The sequence below is a fragment of the Bombyx mori genome, chromosome 1 (assembly GCF_030269925.1).
Source record: "Bombyx mori chromosome 1, ASM3026992v2".
NCBI classification, from domain to species: Eukaryota; Metazoa; Arthropoda; class Insecta; order Lepidoptera; family Bombycidae; genus Bombyx; species Bombyx mori.
In genome coordinates, this window is record NC_085107.1 from 2,563,143 (window position 1) to 2,586,409 (window position 23,267).

General features: G+C 36.8%; 1 protein-coding gene across 5 annotated transcripts; it reads right to left on the reverse strand.

Moving 5' to 3' along the window:
• Positions 1-1,979: 1,979 nt before the first annotated feature.
• LOC101742707 (deformed epidermal autoregulatory factor 1) lies at positions 1,980-22,935 on the reverse strand. 5 transcript variants are annotated; one of them, XM_062677036.1, is made up of 6 exons: positions 21,597-22,933; positions 21,232-21,471; positions 16,904-17,136; positions 16,568-16,762; positions 12,175-12,810; positions 1,980-12,074 (listed from the first exon to the last, which is right to left on the reverse strand). In XM_062677036.1, the coding sequence occupies exons 1-4, from the start codon at positions 22,306-22,308 to the stop codon at positions 16,571-16,573; spliced, it is 1,377 nt and encodes a 458-aa protein (XP_062533020.1). In that variant the 5' UTR covers positions 22,309-22,933; the 3' UTR covers positions 1,980-12,074; positions 12,175-12,810; positions 16,568-16,570. The 5 variants fall into 5 exon arrangements, with proteins under 5 accessions (XP_062533020.1, XP_062533017.1, XP_021208001.2 ...); XM_062677033.1 differs by having other exon boundaries at positions 16,904-17,139; positions 21,597-22,929; XM_021352326.3 differs by having other exon boundaries at positions 1,980-12,810; positions 16,898-17,136; positions 21,597-22,935.
• Between the last annotated feature and the right edge of the window lie 332 nt (positions 22,936-23,267).

The following is a 23,267-nucleotide window of genomic DNA, read 5'->3' on the forward strand; positions in this document are numbered from 1 at the left end:
TCTTTGATCTCTCATACTATAGAAAGTTCCCACGTAAATCTTAGATACTACGCCCCTAAGTACGACTCTGCTCAGAACAATTTACATAGACGTCATACCATCTACAACGCAAATGCCGCCACCCACATTGAGATATGAATTCTAAGGTATCAGTACAGCCACTTTTATAGTTATAATTAAGTTTGATCTTGTTTTTTTTACCTAGCTATTCGCTGGTAGCCTATTATAAGGCTATTGAGCTTCGCACGGACGGGTGTACCTTGTTCTATCTGTGTTCAACATAATAGCTATGTTTTATTGCAATCGTTACATCGCGTCACGTTCATCCCATTTGGTCTTTACTGGTAATCCTAGAAGAACAGCGGTCCCGTTTAGGACTCTATTCAAACCTTGTTTTAAGAATGACATGCGTAGCCTCTCCGTGTAGTAGGATATGATAGCTCAATTGATTCCAAGTACTCTTCACAATCCAGGACTGATACAAGTATCACTATCGATCACGAGACTTCAAAATCTGCATTATCATGCACATCCATCCATGCATTTCTATGTTCGATGGCTATGTGGGTACATTCTCAAACAAATTTCACCTTGAAGGAACATCGTTTTTTTTCCCCTACCTATGCTGATAGTCTTGAGAGGCTATTTCAGCTTCACCCTAACGTTTGTAGGTGAGCTCACGGGGCTCAAACCGGAGTTTCTAACACTGACCCTAGCAAGAGCAGTGCTTCGCAGAATCTACCACCGGATCGGAAACGCGACCCACTGAGAAGATCCGGCGAGAAACTCAGTGGGCTGTGTCTATGGGTTAGTTCGCTCGTCGAGCCCTTCGTCGCAAGCGACGAGTTCGACGAGGACGGTGACCGGTGTTTGTGGTGCCTAAAAGCACAGTTAATGGATCAGGAGGATCCGTAATGACGTGCTTTGGGCGACGTCGACGGTTTACCATTCGAGAACATCTGTAAATGGAAGAATAAAAGAAGGGTCAACCCTTATTTTGACAGCTTTTCAAAGTCTGCTAAGTACCAGTGTCGTCAATTTATAATTTTATATATTAATAAAGAATCCATCTAGTCCGTGACGCAAACTGATGTATTTAATCAGAACGTTGTAATAGCAAATGATAAAAGCCATCATACGCATTGCAAAATTCACGGTTGCCCGTAAACCAGCCAAGAACCCTCTTATTTTGTTTCAGATTAATGGCGAAAGAAATGCCAGCTACTCCATTTACGACCGGATTTTATCAATAAAGCAGAACAGAGCCACGGCTATTATTTCATTATTACATTTCATTCAGTTTATTTTACAGTCTGTTCACGCAACGGGATATATACACAGGGTAGAGGCGATGTTCTTTATAAAGTCAGTTTCAAACGCCGTGGACAAAACAAAAGAGGTTTCTTGGCTGGCGTACGGGCACCTGTGAATTTTGCAAAATGTTTATGATGGCTTTTATCATTTGCTATCACAACATTCTGATTAAATACATCAGTTTACGTCACGAAATAGATGGATTCTTTATTAATATGTATATAACTAAAAATTATCATTATATTATTATCATTCACTGTCTAGTATCACAATCAATTGCCACTATGACATAATTATCAAATCATTGAAATTATCATTCGACACTTGGTGTGAGCTAGTACGCCTTTTTTTTATTTTTTTATTTCCCTTGTATGCAGACGAGCATACGGCCCACCCGATGGTGAGTGGTTACCGTCGCTCATGGACTTCAGCAATGCCAGGGGCAGAGCCAAGCCGCTGCCTACCGCTTAATACTCTCCACAAGCCTCGTTTGAAGAAGGACTTGTCATAGCGCTCGGGAAACACCCTGGAGTGGAGCTCATTCCATAGCCGGATGGTACGTGCGGTGCGTGAGTAGTTACACCGCCTTACGAATACACTAGGAATAGGTATATGAAAATGAAAAGGAATCGAGAACGGGGCAAAATAAATGTAGAAACAATATGTTGCCTAAAAACATGAATTTTTTATTTATTTACAACAACAGCCCAATAAAAACAAAGGGAACAGTATGTTTTTCAACAATTTATTTAATTTAGGTAAAATAATTATTTATTTACCCACGAGTGTACTCGAAGCTCGTATGTGATATGGATGTAACTGATAATAAACTTATAATTCATCTTAAAAAAAAAAACAATTCTGATTAATAAAAGAATCAAATACAAAAAATGCAATTCATGTCAAAAATATTAATTGAAATTATATAACACGTGATAAGCTTCGTGTCTGCTTTGAGATATCTGAAATTAATTTTTGAAATAAATATAAAATCATCGATCGATGAATGTTTTAGAAGCAGTTTTTCTAAAACACTCATCGATCTTTAAGGGTCGATTCGACCAAACAAGAGTAAATCTTATTCTTAGAATAACTCGTCAGTTAATCGAGAGTAAATCAATTTTACGTTTTACCATCTACAATTCTAAGAATAGTGGGCCTATTCGGGAATTGTTACTATACCGCCGTTGCGCACGGAATAACGGAGCTATTCCTAGAATAAAGTAATGGCGTCAGTCAGTCCAACATCTGATTTCTTGACACTTGAAACTTGACAATTCCCTCAAACAAACAACAAATAAAAATAATACGTTTGACAGCTGGATATCTTTCACAACAGCTACTTTTTCACACTAAAATACGGCAAAATCGAGTTGACGATTTGTATGCTCTTGCACTATGCCGTTGAACAACAACATTTATTTGCCGGATTTTATTTTTGTTCACCATTCACTCTGCTATTCGCGTATTGTTATTCCTAGCGCAAGTATACGTGGAAAAACGACTATGGATTTACTCGAGATTAAAATCATGGAATAGGTTATTCCTCGTATAGTTACTCGAGTATAAATTTAAGTTTGGTCGAATCCACCCTTAATGGAACAAGTTCATCAAAAAGCTTTCATTTAACAGATTTCTCTGCGTTCGACACCAGAGCCAACCAATTCACAAATTAAAAAAATATTAATTCTGTACTAAACACAATTCATATTATTTTAATACCGATACTATTTATTATGAATGAAATATAATGAATATTATGATATATGAGAAAAATGTTCTAATCAAATATATTCCAATCAATCCAAAGTAATGATTAAATCTTAAAAAATATTAACTAATTAATTCAATCAAATGAGCTCCAAGACTGTTTCCTAACGTGAAATCATTTAACAATTAAGACTAAACAAATAGCCCTGATGAGCCGAGCTTCGATAGTAAAAAATAACGATATTTTAAAAACCTAAACAATTTACATTTAATATTTGGTAATGGAAGTACATTTTTCTCGTACGTTCAAACGCAATGGTAACTATTTAATAATAAAGATACACAATATTTTTACATCACGTACGTAATATAAAATCTAATGAAGACGACATACGGTTTTAGGTAATGACTTATGTAGGTATCGTGTTAGTAATAATTAAGAATAAAGTTTCGGCAGGGCTAACAACCATATCCACAAGTATTCGTTCAGCTTTGTTCATTTACAGACAAAAACGGAGGATGTTGGGCACGTGTTATTCGAAAGTAACAAGAGACATTAATCTACTGTTTTAAAGTAACCATGTATATAAATATATGCACATGATTTTTCTTTGTTCGTTTGCATGAAGAACATGGTTGGGGATAAATTAATTTACTTTACTATATTAAACATGTATTATATGTATGTATGTATATGTATACTTTTTTTGCGTATGTATTCGTAACTTAATATAAATTTCATTGCACCTACCACTATTTACTCTGCACTACCTTTGGTTGTTGACTGGTAGAGAATGCCTTAGGCATTAAGTCCGCCAATGTAAATTTTACATGAAGTGTAATAAATAAATAAATATCGTGGCGATATGTGTAAGAATATTCATAAAATAACTGTGATTGATAAAACGTAAATGTTATGAGAAGTAGTTACCTACATAGGGTTCAAAGGACACGTGTCGGGAAGTAGGTACAATGTAACTTCCTTTGTTCTGAATACAGGCGCGCCGCCAGACTTGCACTGCGCAACGCAGCCTCGCCTCAGACGAATCAATACAGAGCTGCATCGAGTTGCATATAGCTCCCGACTTCATTATACATTTGGTTCCCGGGCGCCACCCGTACTTTGAAAGGGGAGTGCCTTTTTTTATCCATCCGTTCGCAATGCAGTTGTTACGGAGTTGCGCAGTAGAAAATCGTACCCTTAAATACTACAGCAACTGAACAAAGACGTCTAAAAGAAATTACGATGACAAAAATTCGAAATGTTTCATAAAAAATCCTTACTCACTTTTCTGTTTACTTATCAGTTCGATTTATACTTTTCATCCTAATCAAGAACATACCGTAAATATTATTTTTCTATACCAAAACTGCACACATCATCCACGTACGCTGTAAAATACTTAAGCCGAAACAACACATCTAATCTCACTACACGAAGAATACCTACAAAGGTCTAAGACAGTACCGTCGATGGCGAATATAAAATTATTTATTTGAGAGCCTTAATATTAACGTACTAATTTTTATATTTAAACCGAATATGTGTAAAATATACTCTTGTATATGGTAGATAATATTGTACATATGTAGTATTTAAGTAAATTGTATCTACAAAGCGTTGAATTAATAAGTACTGTTCACGTATCTATGATACAGCATTCTAATTACATTTGTATTTAATTAAAGTTTATTATTATTATACCTTTACTTTATATTTATTCACAATTGAAACGAAAAGAAAATACAAATGTTATCATAAGTAAAAATAATAGAAGCTTGTATTTTATACCATATTTTAAAATAGCAGGATGTTATGATGCAGAAAGAAACCAAATTACCAAAATGTTAAAACTAAAAAACAATTAAAGTAGCTGAATTTAAAAATATGGACAATCACATAATATTTCTTAATTGTATCCAGTTTAAATATTTTTTCAATAAATTGCTACATTGTACATCTAGAGATGTAGGGTTGGACCAAAAATATTAAATCAGGGGTAGGCTGACCACGTATCTACATAGTGAGTTCAGAACTATACTATGACCAGTCTGTCAAGAATGACCATGAAAAGCAGACCGGGTAATGACATTATCAATACACTATTAACATCTGCCAATTTTGAGTATTCGTATAACCAGTCTACCGAGCGCATAAGCATCTTCAGTAGAACGCGAAACATGCAATTAAATGCAGAATTTCGTAATTTCGACAGTAATGTCCATGTTTCATCAGTCAGCAAAATAAAAGTGGATTAGTTCCTAATTCTCAGTTAACATCTGCTTGATTATCAGACTACATCAGACAATATGTACCTTATATTATTTATTCTAAAAACGTACAACACTCAGAAAACACATCTTAAATTTAATATACAATTATTATAAATTATACTACACGTTAAAATATTTTCAGCTCGAAAGCTTGTAGTCTCATTCTGGACTATATAATAATATTATTATGCATTGATTAAGGTCATTTAATAAAAATATATTATTCGAAGGAAAAATGTTTCGTGAACAATACAAGATACTACTGATAGAAGATAGTTTTAATGTACTGTATTCCTAATTCTGTACACATAACACTAAGCGATATTTGAAGGAAGTTTAGAAATACGATTTAATCAGTTGATAATTCAAATCCTGATAAGTACCACAATTTTTTTTTATTGCTTATATGGGTGGACGAGCTCACATCCCACATGGTGTTAAGTGGTTACTGGAGCCCACAGACATCTACAACGTAAATACGCCACCCACCTTGAGATATAAGTTCGAAAGTCTCAAGTATAGTTACAACGGCTGCCCCACCCTTCAAACCGAAACGCATTACTGCTTCACGGCAGAAATAAGTAGGGTGGTGGTACCTACCCGCGTGGACTCTTAAGAGGTCCTACCACCAGTAAAGAACAATTTAAAAGTTCGTATTATATATTCGTACATAATTGCACATTCTTGCATACACACTAGCCAGGTGCAAGTTACACGTCACACCCAAAATTATCGCAGCCGTTTATTTTAAGGAAAACATTCACCACATTTTTGTTAAACGTCGCTTTAAAATTCGAGTTTAAGCCAGACTGTACTTGATAAATATAAACTGACAAAATATTTTCCACATGTTTTTTTTTTATTTTTTTTTATTGCTTATATGAGTGGACGAGCTCACAGCCCACCCGGCGTTAAGTGGTTACTGGAGCCCATAGACATCTACAACGCAAATGCGCCACCCACCTTGAGATATAAGTTCTAAGGTCTCAATTATAGTTACAACGGCTGCCCCACCCTTCAAACCGAAACGCATTACTGCTTCACGGCAGAAATAGGCAGATAGAAATAGGCAGGGCGGTGGTACCTACCCGTGCGGACTCACAAGAGGTCCTACCACCAGTAAAATGCAATCGAGGTACGGACAAGAATACTACAAGATATTAGATATTAATAAAATGGTCATTACACACATATAAATTGAACACGGAACACAATATAAATTGCTTAAACATATCGCACATATACCTACGGTGCGATAACGTCACTTATGCAAATTATGTAATTTTTCAGGAGAAACATTGGAAAATTCAACTTCCTATTATATAATTCTTACATAGATTTGCTAGGCTATAGAAATAAAATGATAATATTTAAACTACAACTTTAAACTCCATCAATAAAAGCAAACATCTCTCTCGTCTCACTAATAACTATTAAAAAATGTATTTTCTCATACTCAGTGTGCTTAGTGCGACTTTTTTAACGTTCTCAAAAGCGTAAAAATTAACTCGATTTGTATGCAGTTAGAACAGTGCCCCTAGCGGCAAACGTAGGCGAACTCCGTACACATATGAGCTAACTTTTACGCTATCGAGAACGTTAAAAAACTCGCACTAAGCACACTGTTCAGTGTTAACAAATATTGCATAAGTGACTTTATAGCACCGTATATGCGAAATGTACTTAGACATAGAAATCAATTCAATTCATTATGCTTGATTGTTACCAGAATTTTCAAATCACGTAAAAACTTTTTAGGATGTTTTACTGGTATGAAGTATGAAAAGACAAGTACATTTTCAAAGACATTTTTGTTTTTCATACTTTTGTTTCGTAACAAAGAAGATTCGAGATTTAATTGGGCAGTTTGATTTAGATAATATTTTGCAAAGATCAATATAATAAACGAATCCGCCGCGCAATTGAGGAAAACTAGAAAATGTTAATCAAATTATAACGATTACTTTGCAATATTTTTTTAAATTAAATTTTAACGCCTCTATTAGAATATGTGTCTCTGTAATTCTCCGAAATTAATCATTGCTAGATATACAAAGTCGTTTGATTTGTTTTTCTGACTAACGAGAAATTACAGAGTAAACTCTCGAATATTCAAACCTGGGAAATGCCTTAGTTGGATGAAAAAAAAAAACTCGCATTATTTACACACATTGACAGTCCATATTCAGATCTTACAATAATCGAATCCCAATAAGCCGACCCCGCAAGTCCAATCCAATAAAATATAATTATGTTTCACTTGAAATTTCTGAACTCCGAATAAAATCTAAAAGGTATGTTTGGTGCTACTTAGGCCGAGTAGTAGGTACCAATGGTACCACTACTGGAACACTAACGTGTTAACACTAACCCTTGAAATAGATAAAGATGCAGTAGTTAGTGAGTAGCTGCTGTGCCATGTGGTTCGATCCTCGATCGGTGTGCTTAGTGCGAGTTGTTTAACGTTCTCGATAGAGTAAAAGTTAAGCCAATTTTGTATGCAGTTGGAACAGCGCCCCTAGCGGCAAACGTAGGCAAACGATCCCAATCCATACAAATATGAGCTAGCTTTTACGTTAACGAGAACGTTAAAAAACTCGCACTAAGCACACGGATTCACTGTAATTGTTAATGACATTCGCCATATTCGTCTACGTATGAAAAAAACAACTAACGAAAGGCGATAGCACTAAAACCTTTGTGTAAAGAATTTATTCGCAAGAAGTTACAACCTAAACCACGTTACGGTTCATAGAATTAAAGTAACAAAATAATTCAATACAATTCAAATTGAAACAAAGGATCCCTCGGTAAGTAAATACGCCGTGAACTGGTTAGAGTGTATAATTTGTCGAATTCTACATTACGTTACGAAATCGGTACAATATGGTGTTTTTAACTATACCTTCACTAGTCTGTACGAAAAATCGAACGTTCATTATAAAAGTTCGCCATTCAACAAAGTTTGTTATTTACTATAAGCGAATTTGTTCGTTTAGGTCGACCCACAGGACAGGTCAGCTTGTGACCAAACTAGAGGAGCTACCAAATAAAGTTCTCCTCTTCGTTCACCGCAATATCCAGACATCGCCCCTTTTAGAAAGAAAATTAATTACCACAAAACAAAGCCGTTACAATAGTCTTCAAATATTTTATGGAGTTTCGCTCTCAATGTTTTAAAAAAAGAAACCTTTTGTGGGATATGGCATCAATAACAACGGTGCATTTTGCTAAATTAAAATTTTAAATAATTCCAAATCGATAAGGAAATAATAGGTAGGTACACAGAGAGGCGACCAGAAAACGCGTAGTCAGGCAGATGTTTTGCATCACACAGACCCAGCCTGTGGTGACACGTGATCCAACCAAACGTGAACAAATTCCTCAAAATATATCACATCTTTATTAGTTTTTTTTACAACTAACATCAACAATTCGGATTTCGTGATAACATTTCAAACAAGAGAACGACAGAAATAAAAAAGGCAATGTGTTTTTTTTTCAAAATGGAATGTTATCAGCCCGTGTCTTTACAAGTATGGATGACCAATTAAAATAAAATTGACAGTATTTAAAACGCCTTTTTTTGCTGTTCCAAATGTGTCGTATTCGATTTCGTAAGACAATTGCTGACAAGGTACCACCACCCTGCCTATTTCTGCCGTGAAGCAGTAATGCGTTTCGATTTGAAGGGTGGGGCAGCCGTTGTAACTATACTGAGACCTTAGAACTTATATCTCAAGGTGGGTGGCGCATTTACGTTGTAGATGTCTATGGGATCCAGTAACCACTTAACACTAGGTGGGCTGTGAGCTCGTCCACCCATCTAAACAATAAAAAAATAAAATAAAATAAAACTAAAAAATGGAAAAGAAAAACCAACGATCTCACCGTCACTCTCCTAATGACAACCCAGAAAACAGCACACTATGCTCTGCCAAAGTTAGCAGGATAAATGCCTTCGATGTAATGAGACTCAGTACTCACTTTTTACCAACAAACCTACACGGCCTACACCCGATACACAATAGCAATGAACCGGTAAACGGAAAATCCAAACAAACTACGAAAATAAACATACAGAAGAAACACGTTTTCCCTCAAGCTGACTGGTCCTCGTGGGGGATAAAGACCACAACCCTCCAACAACACAGAGAAATAACTACAAAGAAACAAAAATATACGTCGCAGTCGGAGGAGGCCTTTGTCGATTTACAAACAGATGTACAGAAACTAAGTAAAATCCAAATAAAAGTCTAGATTATACAATTGTACTCGTAATATGGATCTGAATAAAAGGCTATTCATTAATTCAATATAATAATAATCCATATCCATAGTAATATATAAATCTACAGTGGTTTTTACGATGTTCCGTTTTAACTACTGAACCGTGCATCCGATTGACTTGAAACTTGGTATCCATATAGAAAATACATGTATTTAATGGATAGGCTAATATTTATATGAGTGTTGGACTCCCTAATAACAATAAATGACAATAAATAATAATGTTAATTTTAAATGCCCAGCGAAGCGGACGGGTACAGCAAGTCACTAATAATCCTCCTCATCCTTCAGTCGATCGCTCATTACTGAGCATTTTTGTAATTTGTAGCCACTTATGTCGGTCTGTAGCACAGTGAAGTCCGTGGCTCAGTCTCGTATCCAGATGTTCGGAAACCTGGTCACTCTATGTTTTTTGCTCCGACCTCTGAATAGTCTTCCATCCACTTTACCTCTCACTAAGAGTCTCTCCATTAGTAGTAGGGCGTATTTATTACAAGTCGGCACCGCTAGATAAGTGGCACCATTCTGACGAAGCAGTCAATTGTTTCGGTTAGAAGGTTAGGAATCTTCCTATCTATCTAGCTGCTATACAATATCTACGGTCGATCATGTCAAGCGGAGAGGACAACAAAAAGCTTAAGATAAAGAGAACCAGGCCAAACCTGCGGACTACATCAAGTCTGCTATGGGAAGCCAATGCACTAATGTACGGAATGTCCACGACGGAAACAGATTGAGAAATTTACAGAGGCGAATGATAATGAAAATATATAATGATGCAGTTGACAGAAAACTCTAGCCTAGTGAACATAATAACACAATTAAAATTTATTCAAAGTTCCATTTTTTTAACATATATTTTTAAAACCCTAAATTTTGAAAATTTTTACATAATCCGTACAAATTCCGTACCTGAATTAAGCATTTCGCGAAAGAGCCGTGGCTGGGGAGTCAAAGGGCCTTAAGTTGCCGACCACTGATGTAGTTTCGAAATAAGATACACTGGATTTTTTTTCTGCATTCATGCAAGTTCTCAGAGTTAAAACTTAACTGTACTTAACAATTCTACAAAACGTCTACGACAGTTATTGGATGTTATCGAAGCGACGAGAAAATAAAATTTAAAATACCGTTTTCTTGCTAAATATTAATCACAAAAATGGATATATTGTTTCAAATTATTGTAAGTAATACTCAGCTGTATTTTAAAAAAAAATACTTTCTGTTATTAGTTTAAATTTCATGTAAGTTAAGACCGAGATCTGAACAAAATATTTGCAAAGATAAGCTGAATAATGTTTGATAACTAATGGTACACATTATTCTTGAGAAAAATCGATTATGGTGGTAGTGATATCTATCTCTGAGGAATGCATTAAGCAACTCAGTTAAGGCGGTAATGAGTAATTGGCTTTGAAAATTTCAAAGAAAAAAAAGCGATTTACAATTCTGGTACATTAATAGTACATACAATTGGAAGACATTAGTAAATGCTTCGACGAACTTCCATTACATAATATATAACCTAATTTACACACAAACGTTTTTTCACAGAATCATATTTTCGAGTCGAATCCAATTAATGTTACTCTGAACAACATAAAAAAAATTTGGAACTTAAAATAATAATTTTACTCTTCATTGTTATGAACAAAAGCAGAAAATATATCCAAGTTTGTTTTATTATTCATTTCTAAGGTATATGATATATGTTGCTACTGAGATTAGTGCTTATCACTTATTTCATAAACATCATAATATGACCATTTAACTAAAAGAAAAGACGTCTTATATTCATGATCACAAGTCGGATTTTAAAATCTTGCTTTAACTCATAAAAACCTATACAAATAAATTTAAGAAGACCAAAGAGTCAAATAATTATGGCTTACATTAAATGTTATTTTACTCAACTTAATTGTTTAAATATACAAGAGTTCTCTTTGTGATTTTTCATTTTTTTAACTTCTTTCTATGTGATGAAAGTTCCAGATTAAGAAGAAGCATTTAAATATAATTCCCGTTAAAATAAAAGATAATTAATTATAAAAATATAGAAAACAATGACATTGTGAATTATAAAGCATTAATTTAGTACTAAAAGTATGATGTTTGTCATGAGTCTCAAATTGATTTCGTAGTTTATAAGCGTTGAGCAAATATTTAACAAGCCCCTCAAACATAAAGATTAAGATAAATTCTTACTTCATTTATCACAAAATATTACAAGAAAAGAGCATGGCATTAGTTATACTCAACCCTGGCTCTGAACTTAGGAATAATATTACATAATAATTAATTTTACAATAATTACATAATTATTTTAATTCCGTACGCATCAATGAAAGGTCGATAATAGTGTTTGTTCACTAACGCCAATGGGCTTGGTCCACCCATTGCTGTTAGCAGTTAACACGCTAAACGCTTTGCAACCTGCTATACCATTCGGGCCAGGCCAAAATCAGGGAATCAGTTATTTTTATCAACTTGAAATGTTCATTATATTATAAAATATAAAACGCGATAATTTTTATAAATGCGTTTTAAGATATTTTAATACGCTAAAGGATATATCTTGATAAAAACTAAAAGTTTACATTGGATTTGAAAACCACGTCGTTAGATTCTGCTAAAGGGCCACGTGGCTCACTTTCATACGCGTTTTGCTTGATAGCTGCAATCTTTAGCCTGTAGGAAGCGTTTACGTTGGAACCCTCACGCGGCCCACAGATGACCCTCATGGCCCGAATGGTTCAGTAAGATAAGGCTCACTGGTGAGCACAGTGGCCTGAATGAAAATACTCGATTTTTTTATGACGGTCAATGTGTTAGGGTCGTCACTGGAGGCCATAATAGCATTAGCGTCGGTGGTAACAATAGCACTGGTATAATTTACCATTTTCTAAGTGGTGAATGAGGTATTCATGTTCCAATACTTAATGTACTGGCTATGTTATGCTAGAATTGACTGGAAATTCCCGTCAAAATGAATGTTACAATACATTGTTTTTTTATCGACATACACACAACTTTTATCTTTGTTTCAGTTACTTCAAGATCAAAACAGATATTGTTAAATGTTGAATTTATCACTATCAGAATGTTTGTTTAAGTTCACGTCGGGTCAAAAAAATTCTCCAAATATAATGTGATCTTCCCGTTGACCGCAATTTAGGTTTTTCAAAGAAATCATCTTATTGTTCAAGGATGACTTAATTTTGCCTGAAAAGAAAAATATAATATTAACATAAATAGGGATAATAAAAAAATTAAATACGAATTCATGCAATGGTTATAGTCTATAAGAGGAATTCTCTCACAAAAATGTTCAAATATCTTAAATATCTCTATATCTCCAATAAGACGTTTCGTTTTGAATAGCCCGCTATTTTAACAGTTGCCACGAGTTAAGCTACCGGGGTTCGGAGGAGGGCGTTTGTCCAGCTCCGGCCCCTGTGAGGAGGCAGTCTCCTCCCGGTGATGGTCACGGAGCGACCTAAGGGGGTTGAGGCTGCGCTGCACGCTACCGTAACTTTAGTGCACTGGCACCAGGAGGACGGAACGACGCGTCGGCGGCTGCGGCCTGCGATGCGGTCCGCATTGACGTCGTCGCTGTCGTCGCCGAACATACTGTAGAAGAGCGACCCGGTGGGCGGTGTATCGTGTTTCGGCCCGGCAGGCTGGTTCTGGCCCAGCGGGGTATCCCGGAACACCAGCGGCATCGCCCGGGCGGCCGGGTAAGGCCACCGTACCGCGGAGACCGGCGTCCTTAGTCGTCGACTATCGCCTCGAAAAATCCGTCGGTCGGGCGTCCTGGAGGTGGCGCCGCGTGTCTGGTTGTAGTGTTGACCGCGGGAACCCCCTTACTCTGACCGGGTTCTGACCCTGGACGGAGACGTCGGGTGTAAGAGTGCGGGGGAGTCGTTTAGTGCGGTAGAAGTCCATGGGTCCGCGGTCTGCTCTCAACACCTTGCAGATCGTCAAGTCCCACATAGCCCGCGCGCCCTCTAGTGCGGTAGGGCCCTAAAATTCCTTGGGCCCGCGGTCTGCTCCCAACATCTGTAGATCGTCAAGTCCCACATACCCTGCGCGCCCCCTAGGCACGGGGAGTTCGGCACAAAGCCCGAAAAAAAAAAAAATCACTCCTTGACAGATGACACGAAAAAACCTGCCCAACTAAAGCAAAAAAAATTGGAGATTGCGCATGTATCTTAAATATAAGTGTATTAACTATGGTAAAAACTACGCCACTAATAAAATGGAACGACGTACACTTCAACAACGCATTGAAGTTATTAAAATTAATTACAACAAATGGTATAACCGCGATTAAGGTTTGCAAAACTAAACCATTCTGGGTCGTAGCACCTTCTGGGCCAGCAATTGTGGAATTAGTGAAAATTTTTGAGCTGTTAAGACTTGAAGATTTGAGCTCGTGCTCGTCGTTCAAAAACAATGAGAATAGTGCTGTTGTAGGCCATAGTGTGAGGAAAACACAGGATTTTACCCTTGTTTCATCGATTTTTGGAATTGGGCATTCCTTAAACGACATTACATTGCATTTAAAATAACTTGGGTCTTAAGGCTTTAAAGTTCAATCCATAAATTTCAATCAATTAATCGAATAATCTCTGGGGTCATGAGGCCCATTTTTACCTTGGAGGCTATATGAGCAATCAGAACCGTCGCATTTAGAGATTGGAAAACCCAGAGTCCAGATTATTGTTAAAAAGGCTCCCTACCCTCAACAGGGGACTGTTTTGTGCGGTTTTTTATCTGGAGGGATCATTGAATTTTACTTTTCCGGAAATGAGGCTAGACAAACGGTTATGGTTGAGCTATCGAACGATGTTAATGGTTCAGTATGGCCGGAATCATAAGATATTGCCGATGCCAATGGCCCACAATCGATTCAAGGACTTTAAAAAATGGAAATACTGAATCGATTCATACAATCCCAAGGTGCGAATTGGTGATGTAAAATTTTATGAAAAACAATATTATGATCATGCAAACGTAGCAGCCATTTCACTGATATTGTTTTACAGTACTAATAGCACACTCTCCTCTTTTTAATTAAATGAACATCAGATGATTTTGCTTACAAATACTTGTTTTTTTACATAATATGAAAATGATCAAACTGGATACAGATGCGTCGTCTACAGTGGATATCAAATCTCGCCTAGACGAAGTCCGAAATATAAGGCGGAAAAGTTATTTAGAAGAACTCGCGCCCTCTCACCAAGCATACTGGCTACTAGCTAGGACCCTCAAATCGGAAAATATCGCCACTATGCTTCCCCTTGTACGCCCCTCAGGCCAACCCTCAGCTTTCGATGACGATGAAAAGGCAGTTATTGGCCGATGCACTGCAAGAGCAGTGCACCACCAGTTCTCAAATCGTGGACCCCGAACACACCGAGTTAGCGGTTAGCGGACAGGGATTCCCAGTCACCCGCGAACACGTTACCCCCTGTTACGATTGACGAAGTAAAAGAAGAAATCCCGAACATACAACCACGGAAAGCTCCAGGCTCGGATGGAATCCACAACCGCGTTTTAAAAAAATTACCCACCCAACTGATTTTGGTTTCTATTTTACTCGTATATGCCGCTATGACGAATTGCATCTTTCCCGCGGTCTGGAAAGAAGCGGACGTTATTGCCATACACAAACCTGGTAAACCTAAAAATGATCCCGCGAGCTACCGCCCGATCAGCCTCCTCCCAGTGATAGGCAAATTGTACGAGTTATTATTTCGCAAACGCATCTGGGACTTCATAACCTCGAAAGGCATCCTGATCGATAAAAAAATTCAGATTCCGCACGAAATACTCGGGCATTCAGCAAGTGCACCGTCTTACGGAGTACATCTTAGTAGGGCTAATAAACGCAGACCCGTCCCCACGGGAGCTCTCTTCTTCAATATCGCGGTGGTGTTCGACAGTCTGGCATAACGGGTTAATTTATAAACTGAATAACGTGGGCCTGCCAGACAGTCTCGTGTTCATTATGCGAGACTTCTTGTCGAACCGTTCGTTTCGGTATCGAGTCGAGGGAACTCGCTCTCGCCTGCGAAATATCTTGGCCGGAGTCAGTTAGGCCTTTTCGCCGAGGATACGGCTATTTACTACTCGAGTAGGAAGATGTTTTTCATGCGCACTCCAGATAGCGGCCACCAATTTAGGACAATGGTTGTGGAAGTGGCGCATTGACATCAACCCCACGAAAAGCACAGCCGTACTCTTCAAAAGGGGTCGCCATCCCAACACTGCTGCTAGTACCTCATCACCAATTAGGCGCGGTAACTACATTCTCGCCATTAAAATCCTTGTCCAGACCATACCGTGGACTTCGAAAGCTAAGTACCTAGACGTCACCCTCGATAGAGGGATGACATTCGGGCCCCAGATTAAGTCAGTACACGACCGAGCCGCAATCCTACTCTGTCGACTCTATCCCATGATCTGCAAGCGAAGTAATTTGTCTCTTTGTGGCAACGCAAAGCCACCGTCGCCCGAAACATATCTTGTCGGACCCCCGAATTCACTCTCGGTGCTTTTAAGCCTCTCAAGCACCGGTCACTGCCCTCGTCGAACTCATCGATCACGATGAAGAATTCGACCAGCGAACTAACCCACAGAAACAGCCAACTGAGTTTCTCGCCGGTTATTCTCAGTAGATCGCGAACCCGATACGAATTCTGCGAAGCACTACTCATGGTAGGACTAGTGCTAGCAAATTCTCTGAGGTTGAGCCCGTGAGCTCACTTACCCCATGCAGGCGTATCTATAAATATGTTCTTAGTAATGTTTTCCTAACCTGTTTTCATATTTTAATTTACAAATTGCTCTGTGCAATGTAGCTGTCTATTTCAGTCAACACGTATAAGTGCTGTGGCACATTAGTTCCATATCACTGCTCTAGAATGTCAGACAACCTTCAACAGTAATTATAATAATAAATACAAAATACCTTCTATTGGTGCTGGCTTTCAACAATCAGCATTATTGATTGGTGCTGTTGTGCATCAGTATGTATTGCTGGCACCGATCGTAGGCACTCAATCTGATGTGAAGCCCAGTCCTTCTTCTGACAATATGTGGAACAATATGGTGTACGCCTGCATAAAGAACATTCTGCTGATGCTTCACGGTTGCAATTAGCGCACTGTAAAGTAAGAATATTTTATTTAATAAAATTTTATCCAATATTCTATTCGCTCAAAATTTTAAAATTATTTATAGAAAAAATGAATTTATTACAGAAATTTGAATAATCAAGATAACAGATAATAATATCTACCTGTACCTTCTTAGATTCTGTATCTTCAACATTATGCAATAATACTTGCTCAGGATCAACCTGATCATCGACACTGGCAGCGAGTAGGGCTGACGTCCGTTCTTGCTCCAAGCGCTCTAGTTGTCGAGCACTGACCCGTCTAACATCTTCTACACATTGCTTTAGTTCCGTGGACAGCCTCACTAGGGTTTCACTGATGTCATCTAGACGTTTTAAAACAGCGCTCATGTCTGGTACATCTGCTAAGAAATGAGAATAACTTCATGGTACTATGACTATAATCTGATCTGAAATGGATATTTGCTATATTAATCGCATTATAGTCTTAGCTTATAGGTTATAATCTCTTGTAAGAATTTCACTTAAAAGGAATAAATTAGTACAATGGTGCAATCAAAATATGCCATGGCTTTCAAGATGGTTTAAACAGCTTTTCTGTTACAGGGTAGGAAAATTTCGCAGACTATAAATCCAGATAGTCAACGCATTAATTCTATACTATATATACTAGTGACATTGATGTTTACACATACATATCGAGAGGCGAAAGGCATTTTAGTTTAAGCGACATTGATCTCTGTAATTAAAGATCCGTTTTATTGGTATTAGTATCAACAGTTCGATGTTTTTAATTGAACTTCAATTATATTTACTATATTCAAGTATCTCAAGAAGTTTTTTTGTTATGTTATTTTTTCCAAATTTTAAATGTTAAATGGCTCTCTTGTAAAGCTGCAAGAATGTCGTTTAAACCAAATAGCCTTTCACCTCTTTATGTGTTTATTTTAATAGAAAGAATCATCATCTCGTTTTTAAACTATTAATGCCTTTAGGTATAATCGGTAATATCGCATACTAGCAAAATCCTATTGCTAATCATTAACAACTACCTCAGATAATTTCTAGACTGGCAAATACCTCAAGAACAAGTTACGAAGGAATATCAAATGAATCAATAGCTGAAAAGTTTTAAGATTTCAACATACCAGTGATTGTGTACTTTGTCGACTAACACAAAAAGAAAGCATTGACTATGTGAAATAGCAACAATTATGGGATATCTTAAAAATGGCAAGAGTGTCAGAGCATATTATGATCCTAATTAGAAATCTGTACGAGGTTAGATACGGCACCATTAGGTTGGGGAACGCTAGATCGAGCTCCTCCCAATTTCAAAAAGGAGTGTGACTGGTGATTATGATATCTGCCATCCTATACCTAAAATTTTTACGGAGTATTCATAATGCGTAAAATCGGGAGTATATCTAACTTCCACTATGCTGTTTGCATCTTTTAAAAATGAAATGGCCGATCTTTAGAGTTGTCTATATTGTCAATGAGGAGACGGGACTGGCAATTAAGATCACAAAAAGACTAGTATATTATAGAAATACAAAGCTGTGGAAGAGTTTATGTACCTTGTCTCTTTATTAAAAGTACAAGAGTAATTGCAAACTATAATAGAAACTCGTTCACGCATAGTAGTAGCCATGACCTGCCCAGTTGAATAGTATAGTTGAAGACGGTGTGGCGGATAGCCGTCATGGAACACAAAATATTTGACAGATGCCTGAATCTTGCTTACGACAGTTTAAAGATAAGCTTCCATATAGAAGTTCTGGACAACAACGTTCGGACCGCTGGTCTACCGAGCAATATCACCCACTCGGTGGAATACTTTCCCTTCATAATTACTTCCAAAAGAGCAATATAAACAGATGAACAAAACTACATATCGCTCGAACACTGGTCTTTTCCATCTTGGTGTGGCTCAGAAGCCTGGACCCTACAAAACCACTGACAAGCATCGAATAAGCACAGCTTTCAGCTCATGCAGCACTACTTATTTTTATTAGATGGCCAATTTGATGCAATGTTTCATTGTTAATGTTGGAACCTGCTGCTAACTCAGCAGATGATTAAGAGTATAGTCAGCTTCCTCTTTCACCTATAATACATCATTATTGACTTTAGTTTAGATGTGACCAAGGAGTTAATAATTTAAATCATAGCGTAGGAAGTTGGAAATGTTCCGGTATCTTTATTTGTTTAAAGAATGACGTTTTAGTCAGGAAATTTGAGGCAGCAAAACGAAACATTATATGTATGCACAGGTACTTTCAAAACAATGGTGACAATATTCAGAATCAGATAGACACATGATACACACAACTTGATATCCATAAAGGAACTATAAAATATTCAAGTAAAGTCTTAGAATAAAACTTTCCTAGCATAGTTCACAGTCTACTTATTCTAACAGTCTAAAACAATTAAAACATCTCTCTGAAAATCAAGAGCAATCTTGTACACACTTTAGTGTTCTCCATGTCCCTATACTGACAGAGACCTGGACCTTGAAAAAAGCTGATCGCGACCTTATTGATGCATTTCAGATGTGGTGCTGGCGAAAGATGCTAGGGATAATTTGAAGAGCACGTCAAATCAATGTGTCAATCCTCCAAGAAGTCCAAATACAAAAGAGGCTTTCTAACATCTGGCTATGTAGAGATCTGGAATACTTTGGCCACACATTGCCAAAAAGGATGACAGTAACTGGGAGAAGCTAATAGTTACTGGCAAAGTGGACTTTGGACTGACCAGATCTGCAACACCACATTTCACGATATGCTCTACACTCAGCGGGAGATAAGAACAAATGGCATAGAGTGATCCACAATAAACTCTTGTTGTGAGAAGGGAGTCACGGCCCTCAGCATTGAGGAAACCGAAGCGAGGAAGAATCAATTTTCAGTAATTAAAAGAAATTACGTAAAAAAGACATCATTCATCACAATGGTGCTGCTAATCTACTACAGGGAGTCCTAAGAATTTTGAGATAGGGAAGTCAAATTTTGTAGATGATAAGGAAGTCTTAAAACTCTTCTTTTATTGTGATCATGCTAATATGAAACTGATTTTTTAAATAAAGTCAGAAGACTTGAATATACGCATCAATAAACTAAACATAAATTAATGTACATGCACTGGTAAAGATTACACCAGAATCCAATAACTACAGCTAACCACAGCTGGCCACAGTAAGCGAATGCAAAATTGAAATATATTGAAACAAAAAGCCATACTACAAGCATTGGTGACAATAACTTGAAGTGCAATTATTTATGTTAATTGATAAACAGAATCACCTTACGGTGTATTAAGGGTAGTTGATTAAAGGGGAAATTAAGTAGGTAATCATTTTCGTTCACACAAAATGCAATAAATTCTGAACTCATCATATTTACAGGAATGACATCTCTATTGCAACAATTTTTTATTAATTTACCTAAGTCAATAGACACTGACCCTAATATAAATAAAACTCAAATTACCTGCCAGCATAACAGTAGTTAAGTTAAATAACAGTAGGATAATAACAACAAAAGAAATCACTGGCCACTTGACCGATAATGAACTATTATTACAAAGAAGTCCTCTTGGCAGATGGAGGAGAAAATATTTAAAAGTTAGGCATGAGCAATAAGAGGATGATATAATGGCATTACGCTTGGCACACACATGCTGAATGTTGAGATGGTGCAGCAGTAGTGTATAACTAGGTTATACAGAGCTTTTAAGATGATCTAAGTGGTATGATCATCTACTAAATGCCATAGTTGATAAACAAAATTCTTGTTAAAATTGTTTTTAAAATTCGCTTAAGTATATGGTTGCCATTGCCATTTCTTTGCATTGCAAACAGAATTTTAATTAATGATAGCTTAGCTTGTATTTTTGATAGCCTACAGAAAACAATGTAAATTCTTGAACTTTACGCAAGCTGTTTATTCAAAAAATCTACATTAAATTGTCAATCAATTTAAACAACATAGAGACACCTAACTCTAGACTTCTGAGAAAAAATACGTAAATATCAATTTTTTGCATTAATGTTTAAATTGACTATTATTATCATTTAAATGAGGCATAAATTGTCTTAGTAACATCAAAACCAGTACATACATAATGCATGCTCCATTTGAGCATCCAATTGTAAATTTGTCATCCAATTTGTAAATTGTTAATTTCATTTAAAATTTTATTTTATACAGTCACTAATCAGTAAAATATTTAATGTTATAATAATAATTTCCATTCGCAAGTGGTCGCAATTTGCAACATTTAGCAAAGTTATTGCAAAATATTTGTCACAGTAAAGAGATCTAAATTAATGTCACCCATGCCGCTAAGATCTAATATGTGCTCTAATACAAAAGAATGAAAAATATCCTAGTTAGCTTTTTTGTTTTCTAATCTTATTTTGAATGCTGTAATAGCCAGCAAAGGCTAGTAATTCAACATATAAATATTTATGATATAAAAATATTTACTTGGAGGGGGGTCAGTCTTGATTTCAGGGTTCCCCAGTATCTGGTAATCGGTAGTAGTTTCCAAACCCTCAGCGATGCTCTGCCAAGCTTCTTTTGAGTGACTATTCTCACTGCTCTGGTGTATGTTATCCACTTCACTCTCTCCAATGCTGCTTTCTCTTTTAATTTTTGGTTTCTTCTCACTTCTTTCTTCCTTTCGCTTTCTTTTATATGGAGTGAATAGTCTCACTGGTCCCATGGCTGTAGATTTCATTATTACAGGTTTATAATCACAATAATACTAATAAAACTACTGCTTAAAAATTCACAGCAATTTAGCATTCAAAATATATTCAATTGTAGCATACTTAACATGCATTACTTACCAGATTTATCATCACAGCAAGCTCCGCAAGTGCAGCTTGTAGCATGTGGAGTCAAAATACCCTCATCAATGAGAGCTTGAATACTTCTTCCACCAAACCTTATAGACCTCTTCCAATCTTTGCTAGAGGCTCTGCCACATAGAGCTTCGAACTCACTAGGAGTGTACCACTCTATGCCGTATTTGATACACCTGCCTCTGCCCCCTGAACCGAATTTATTTTTGTGGAGCTCTGCTGATGTATTTTTACAGCGTACCGGCAGCACTGGCATGTTCGCAGTCTCCGTCCATGATCGTGCACTCATCGATCGCGGCGCAGGCGCAGCTACCACCACATCCTCGCAATTAGTTCGAGTAGGAGAAGGAGGGTTCTGGATGACGATGTGTGTTGCTTTTAACTCATCGCTCACTGGCCCACCCGAAATAAAACCATTGTCAACGCAGATCATTGGCTTGAAATGCGGCAAATGGTCTGACGTGATTACGTTGAAGGTGGTACCCGCGATGAGCGTCCCAACTGGCAACGAGACTGGTACAGTCACAACTCCGTTAGAATCATTGGACAGCCGGGTGTTTTTGATGGTGGTAGACAACACAGACGTGCCCTCCACCCGCTCGTTGTCGTGCTCGGTCGCCGTCGACAATGGATCGGCTTCGGATACTTCGGTAATGTCCGGCATGACGACGTTGTCCGAACTTCTATTCTCGGCCATATCTTGTATCCGCCCACCCCGGCACTACACCTTCACGGTGTTGGACTGTTTCCGACAATTACATTAACGTTTATTTACTTTAATTCGTTCCTACTAAATAAAAGATATGCTATCGTTCAATCATCGTCCGCCATAATTAAATCGAAATAGAAACATTTCATTTCACGTAACTTCTCGTAACTAAGTAAAAGCGGCAAATTTAAAATTTATCAAATATCATCCGAAATGCTAATAATCTCATAATATTACATACTAATTAAATTATCTATTTTCTTTTAAACTTAATGTGAAATATTATCATTGTGAAGGTTACATGATGCATATAGTCTTCCTCTGTAGTGGTTCAAAGGAGCAATAAACAATAATAAGTATTAGATTAAATAATTTGATGTAAATAAGTATCATATTTGTAATTTCCAGTAAAAAAACTCGTAAACAGACATTGAAAATTCAATATGTACGATAGAACACATTTATATTATCAACAAAGTAGAAATTTGCATTAGTGTATTTTCGTATTCTAAAATTGAAACTGTGTACATACTTCACTTGAATTTATCTTATTGCGTAAATAGCATTTTAGTTGATGTTCCTATTTGATAATAAATCAATCCTGCCTTAAATTTATAAATATAACTTTTCATAACGTAGATAGGTATATACAGAAAAAAACTATATTTAAATTAAGAGACATAAAGCCAGTCATACACCAACAGGTTACTTGACAATATTTCAATATGCACAATACCTATTAATAGTTTTTGAGACATATGTTGCTTAATTATAAAGGTATCAATATTGATACCTTATCATATGATACGATGATCGTTGGTGATGATGATTGAAGCACATTCTTGGTATGGTAAGAGTAATATTGAGTGTTTTTTGTTTACGTATTTAGAAATAAAATTACAATAAAGAGTACGTGATAATATAAGTCACGTGGTCGTGAATGAGAG

What these genes read in the sequence shown, in the direction of transcription:
- LOC101742707 (XM_012696083.4), bottom strand. Translation starts at nt 22,308, where the DNA reads ATGGCCGAGAATAGAAGTTCGGACAACGTCGTCATGCCGGACATTACC. An exon ending in TTGCTGTGATGATAAATCTG is followed by an intron (nt 21,472 to 21,596) that starts GTAAGTAATGCA and finishes TGAAATCTACAG; the next exon opens with CCATGGGACCAGTGAGACTA. An exon ending in CAGAATCTAAGAAGGTACAG is followed by an intron (nt 16,763 to 16,897) that starts GTAGATATTATT and finishes CTTACTTTACAG; the next exon opens with TGCGCTAATTGCAACCGTGA.